This window comes from Geospiza fortis, unplaced genomic scaffold (assembly GCF_000277835.1).
Source record: "Geospiza fortis unplaced genomic scaffold, GeoFor_1.0 scaffold69, whole genome shotgun sequence".
NCBI lineage: Eukaryota > Metazoa > Chordata > Aves > Passeriformes > Thraupidae > Geospiza > Geospiza fortis.
Window position 1 is genome coordinate 337,407 of NW_005054555.1, and position 6,836 is coordinate 344,242.

A 6,836-nucleotide genomic window follows, 5' to 3' on the forward strand; every position below is an offset into this window, starting at 1 on the left:
TTTAATTTTATTTTTTCCCCCCATTTTAATTCTTAAATTTTAGTGTTTTCCTTTTAAATTTTTTTTCCCATTTTATTTCTTGGAGCCAGAGATTTTGGGGCTGTCCTGTGGGAATTCTGCCCTTCTCCTGCCCTGCTCAGGGAATTTTGGTGTGGGACTGGGAAGGGGGAATTCCCCAGCACATCCCAGTTCACTCTGGATTGCTGCTGGCAATGAGAAGTTTGTTTAAAAGCAGATTTTAAATCCTGAATTATCTGGGAAAAAACATTCCTTACCCACCCCAGCCTTGGAAAAGCTCTTCTGGGATTGGCGCTCTTAAATTGTCTTTAAATTCTGATTTTTTCTTTGGTGTCATTCATGTTTAAATTTTTTAGGCGATGTACTGAGGAAACAAATCTTAAAATTCTTCACCTACACCTGGTCAGGAATTGCAAAGCTCAAGCTGGGATTAATTTGTGGCAAATGTCAGGAATTTTGGGAGCATTGGAGCAGGAAGGATGAGATTCCCCAGCCTGCCCCTGCTCCAGGTGCACCAAGGATTTCAGGCAGCCCCACAAATAAATGAAATAAATGCATGAAATGATATATAATGTTAGATTTATGGAAACCATCAAAGGTGGGCCTTGTTATTAGAGTTGCTATTAATCATTAATTAATAATAATCATGAAACCCTGGAATGGTTTGGGTTGGAAACACCTCCAAGCTCACCCCATTCCAGCCCTGCCAGGTCAGGGACAATTCCCAATATCCCAGGTCGTTCCCAGCCCTGTCCAGCCTGGCCTTGGACTCTTCAACAGCCCCAAATTCATTAATACATAATAATTAATATAATTGCTGTAGCATGTAATATCAAATAATCTAAAATACTGTAAAATGCAATACATAAAATGCAAACCAGGTAATATACACTATTATAAAATACTATAAAATACTATAAAATGCAATGTAGAAGATATCATATATAATATTATATATGGGAAAAATGTTGAGTGGGAAATATTAACTGGGAAACAAATATTAACTGGGAAACAAATATTAACTGGGAAACAATAACTTTGAAATAAATATTGAGTGGGAAATAACTGGAAAACAAATAATAACTACTGAGTGGGGAAAATATACTAACTGGGAAAAAATATGTAAACTGGGAAATATTGACTGGGAAGCAAATATTGAGTGGGAAATAAATAATGAGTGGGAAATATTAACTGGGAAAGAAAATACTGAGTGGGAAATAAATAATGAGTGGGAAATATTAACTGGGAAAGAAATATTAACTGTGATGCAAATGTTGAGTGAGAGATGTTAACTGGGGAAAAAATTAGCTGGGAGAAAATTATTAACTGGGAAATATTAACTGGGAAACAAGAACTGGGGAACAAATATTGAGTGGGAAATAACTGGGAATCAAATAATTACTCCTGAGTGGAGGAAAATATATTAACTGGGAAAAAGAAAGTATTAACTGGGAAATATGGACTGGGAAACAAATATTGAGTGGGATTGGCTTTGTGCTGCAGGGGGGAAGGAAATGGGGATTTTGGGCGTGCCAAGGACCAAAAATGCCCATTTTGGTACCAAAATCTGCTTGTGGTGTCCAGGCTGGGGAGAATCTTTGGGGTGTCCTGCAGGGCCCCAAAGCTGGGATGAGGATTTAGGGCCTGCTGGGGTTTGAAGCAGACAGGACTCAGTTTTTTCATGTAGAAAAAGCTAATTCTTTATTCCTAAAACTTATATAGTTTTTAAAAGACTTTGTTTTTGACTCGAATTGGCTGTAATTTTTTTGCTGCTTATCCTCTTGGTTACAAGGTGCCTGTGTGTGCACGTGCAAGACTTTTTTGAAGAGATGTTCACATTATTTTTGGTGGATTCTTGTGGACCATAGTTATTGTTCATTATTATTATTTGTTATGACAGGTGTAACTTATTTTTCTTGGCAAGAACAGACTGTTGTGTAAACTCATTCTTGAGATTCTTCCTTATGGGAATTAACTGACTGCACTTAGCTGAAGTGGCAGGCCTAAACCACAATTCTATGCTTTTCTTTTATAATATTTTTATTTTTTTGTTTTTATGTAGCATTACCCTGCCTTAGAATTGAATTTGCTGCGTGGCTTTTCCCTCTGGGAATACCTGAGGATTTCAGGAGTTTGCTTTGCTGTGCTGAGCACAGGCAGGGTTGTTCTCTCCTTGGATTCCCAGATTTCTGGGCTCTCCCAAGGAATTTGGGAGCAATTTGCAGGTTTGAGTGTGCTGGGCAAAGCAAAGGACAAGTCACACAATAAATTCAAGTTTCAGGCAGGGTGATGTTACCTACAAATAATTACATTATTTGTAGACAAAATTTATTTACATTTATTTATATATATAAAATATTTATTTACATTACATTAAATGCACACAAAACATTATAAAAGAAAGGCCTTATTAAATTATGAACTTATAAAAGTTAATTCCCATAAGAAAGAATCTAAAGAATGAGAATCAGTTTACATAACAACCTAATCTTGCCAAGAAAAATAAGTTACACCTGTCATAACAGAAGATCCACCCCATAAGAATCCACAAAATTAATGTAAACATCTATTTAAAAAGCCTTGCACGTTCACACACAAGCACCTTCTAACCAATAGGATAAATAGCAAAAAAAATCACCAGCCAATTCAATCCTACACAAAGTCTTTAAAAACTATATCAATGTAATCTTTATAAATGAAAATGAGCTTTTCCTGCATGAAAAAATTGATTTGAGGCTGCTCAAATCCAGCTCTGAAAATGCCCCGCACCCACCACAAGGAACAATCCATCCTAAGAGTGATTATTTCATTTTCCTCCTCCTCTTCTTTCCCTGCTCCTCAGTCTGTCACAGATAAAATTTATCTTTGTGCACAGATGAAGTAGAATTCATTTCAAGCAATTTTTTCTACTTCAGTCATCACAAAGAGCATCCACTCTCTGCCTTTCCTCTTGGAGAGGAGTTTTCCCCATGAGCTCCATGCTCCCAGGTGAATAATTTTCCCTCCAGGGACCTCCTTCAATATTTAAAACTTAAATTTAGAAATCAATACTTGGGGGTCCAGAGGCAACCTGGGGCTGGAGGGTGGCGGGCTGGATTTGGGGGAATGGACTTGGTTTGCTCCTAGAATTCAGCTTTTGGTGCAGAAAATGATGTTGGTCCTTCTTGAGAACAAAGCAGAGAAAATTTTCAGAGTTTTAAAATAGCAAATTGTGTTTCCCAGGTGGAATTCTTATGGACAGCAGGATAAAAGGGGGTTTAGAGGCGGATGGTGCTGGGCTTGGAGAGGCTTTTGTGGCCGAGGTGGGATCAGCCAGCAGCTCAGCCTGGCTCTGCCCTGGCAGCCCTGGAACCTCCAGCCCAGAGAATTCCCCCTGGAATTCCCATGGCTCAGGGCTGGGAGCTCCAGATGGACATGGTTTGATTAATTTTTGTAAGGCTGAGTCTTGCCAGGACAGGTCTTGGGGAGCTTCAGCTCTGAAAGTACCTGGCAGGGGGCTGGAGGAGCAGATCCCAACCCCAGCTCAGCCCCTGTGCCCTGGATGGGGAATTTTCCTGTGCCAGGGACTGGAGAAGGAGAAGATCCCAACCCCAGCTCAGCCCCTGTGCCCTGGATGGGGAATTTTCCTGTGCCAGGGGTTGGAGGAGGAGCAGATCCCAACCTCAGCTCAGCCCCTGTTCCTCTGGATGGGGAATTTTCCTGCTCCAGTGACTCAGGAGCAGATCCCAACCCCAGCTCAGTCCCTGCTCCTCCAGATGGGGAATTTTCCTGTGCCAGGGACTGGAGGAGGAGCAGATCCCAACCCCAGCTCAATCCTCCTCTGGATGGGGAATTTTCCTGTGCCAGGGACTCAGGAGCAGATCCCATCCCCAGCTCAGTCCCTGTTCCCTGGATGGGGAATTTTCCTGTGCCAGGGACTCAGGAGCTGCTGGAAATCCCATCCTGGGATAAGGGAAGATGTCCCTGCCTGTGAGGAGCAGGGTGATCTCTAAAATCCCCTGCAGCCCAAACCATCCCAGAATTCTGCAAAAAGAGGGAAAGGCTTGGAGGAACCCACTGTGCTCCTTCTGTCCTCCAGGGGCTGTGGGGTGGCTGCTGCTCCCGGGGCTCTGGAATTTCAGGATTTCCCAGCTGGCCCTGGAATCCTTGGTGCCAGGCACTGGGCAGATAAAAACCAGGGCTGAGCACAACCAAACTCGGGTTTAAGCTGGGTTTGAGCACCCAGGAGGGTTTTTCCTCCTTCCAGCAGTGCCCACAAACAGCACGGGAAAGGAGGGAGTCATCAGGACAGAAATATTGGGAAAAATAGCTGGGAAATATTGATTGGGAAACAAATATTAACTGGGAAATATTAACTGTGAAAACAATATTGACTGGGAAACAAATATTGAGTCGGAAATATTGACTGGGTAACAAATATTGAATGGGAAATATTAACTAGGAAAAAAAATACTCAGTGGGATATGATAACTGGGAAATAATATAGAGTAACTGGGAAATAATATAGAGTAACTGGGAAATAATATAGAGTAACTGGGAAATAATATAGAGTAACTGGGGAATAATAAGTGCAAAACAAATATTGAGTGGGAAATATTAGCTGGGAAATCTTGACTGTGAAACAATTAACTGTGGAAAAAAATTAAATGTGAAAAATAACTGGGAAATACATTAACTGGGAAGTAATAACTGGGAAAAATATTAAATGTGGAAAAGAATATTAACTGTGAAACAAATATTAACTGGGAAGTTATAACTGTGAAACAAATATTAACTGGGAAATATTAACTGGGAGAAAAATAACCCTGAAATTAATATTAACTGGGAAAAAAACCCTGAAATATTAACTGGGAAATAATAACTGAGACAAATATTGAGTGGGAAACATTAACTGGGAAATTATAACCGTGAAACAATTAACTGGGAAATAATAACTGGGAAACAAATATTGAGTGAGAAATAATAACTGTAATAAATATTAACTGGGAGATAATAACTGTGAAACAAATATGGAGTGAGAAATAATAACTGTGAAACAGATATGGAGTGGGAAATAATAACTGTGAAATAAATATTGAGTGTGGAATATTAGGTGGGCCGCATACTGGGAGAGAGTTATTTAATGTTAAATGAACAAATAAATGGCAGAAAGGAATGTCCCCAAGCTCCGGGCAGCCCCTCAGTTCTGAGACTCTCACATCCCCTGGCTCGTCCCTTTTCTCGCCCCATTTTTGGGCTGCAGCCAGGGGGGCCGTAAGGAGCCCTGAGGAGATTTCCTGGGGGTGCATTAACAATTCCTTTTTCCCTGTTCCTCGCCCAGGACTGAAGAAGCGCACCAGGAAGGCCTTTGGCATACGCAGGAAAGAGAAGGACACTGACTCCACGTGAGTTATCGGGGCTCAGGAACCTTTCGTGGGCTCTCGGCAGGAATTTGGGGCATCCCAGGCTGCTGTTGTCATCCTTGGATGGAGTTTTATCAGCACATCCCAGCTGTTCCCTGCATGTGCAGCAAATCTGGGATTTCCTGGGAGCTCTCAGTGCGTGGGGGATTTTTGGGGATGAGTGGAAAAAGAGGACTTGGAGTTGGAGCAGATTCCTCTCTGCTCTTTAGAGCTGGTTAGAGGTGAAAATTGGATTTATACAGATGTTTGTGCAGGGTTTGGTGGCTGGGGCTGGTGCAGCACAGGGATTTCACTTCCCAGAAAACATCTGGATTCTTCCCACATCTGGTGGGGATGCTGTGTGCAGGGGCTGAGCCTGGGCTGGAGCCCCAGGAGAGGCTGGGGGAGCTGGGGAGGGGCTGGAGAATCCCTGAGGGAGCTGGGAAGGGGCTGGAGAATCCCTGAGGAGCTGGGGCAGGGGCTCAGCCTGGAGCAAAGGAGGCTCAGGGGGCCCTTGTGGCTCTGCACAGCTCCTGCCAGGAGGGCACAGCCGGGGGGGTCAGGCTCTGCTCCAGGGAACAGGGACAGGAGCAGAGGCAATGGCCCCAGGCTGGGCCAAGGTGGATATTTGGGAATATTCCTTCCTGGAAAGGTCCTCCAGCCCTGGCACAGCTGCCCAGGAGTGCCCATCCCTGGAGAGATTTAAAATCCCTGTGGATGTGGCACCTGGGGACACGAAGTGGCCTTGGCAGTGCTGGGAGTGGTTGGGTTTGATGATCTCAGAGGGCTTTTCCAACCCCAACCATTCCATGATTCTCAGCCACCCCTGCTGTGGCTTTGGGGTGGATGTCCCCAAGTGCTGTGGCCAAGGAGCCTGTGCCAGCAGGTCCTGGGGACAGCAGGGGACAGGCAGCAGCGAGTCCCTTCCTGCAGCTCTGCTCAGGTGTTTCATGGTCAGCAGAAACTCCGAGGTTTTTCCTTTTATTCCATTTGGATTGGTTCCCCTGAGCTGTTTGGTGTCCTGCTGGGAGCTGCTTGGAGGTTTCCCATGCCAAGGGACAGGCCTGGCCTGGTGGCCCTGGGGTCTCTGCCAGGCTTTTCCTGCTGCAAAGAGCAGGGACACGCGGAGCACATCCCCACAGAGGGACGTGCAGCCCCAAGGCGCCATCCTGCTGTCCCCAGGGATGGTGGCACCCACCCACCGGGCTGTGGGACAGCCGGGAGCTCTGGCTGGGTGTGAGTTCATCCATCCTTTATCCCGATGGGTGGGAATGAGGCTCCTTTGCTTCTCCTTCCCTTGGGAAAGCGCTGGAGCTGGGGCTGGGCACTGCCTTATCCAGTGCTGGGATTCGCCCAGCTCCATCCCGATCCCGCGGCTCCCTCCGTCCTAATCCCATCCCAATCCCGCTGCTCCCTCCATCCTAATCCCATCCCAAT

At 44.7% G+C, this 6,836-nt stretch overlaps 1 protein-coding gene across 1 annotated transcript in view; it reads left to right on the forward strand.

The window, feature by feature from the left end:
- The window catches only part of SGIP1 (SH3GL interacting endocytic adaptor 1), a 49,190-nt gene that overhangs the window by 6,562 nt on the left and 35,792 nt on the right, over positions 1-6,836 (forward strand). The window contains exon 2 of the mRNA XM_031064076.1: positions 5,339-5,402. Within this exon, the coding sequence (XP_030919936.1) occupies positions 5,339-5,402 (64 nt within the window). The remainder of the gene's footprint in view (positions 1-5,338; positions 5,403-6,836) is intronic.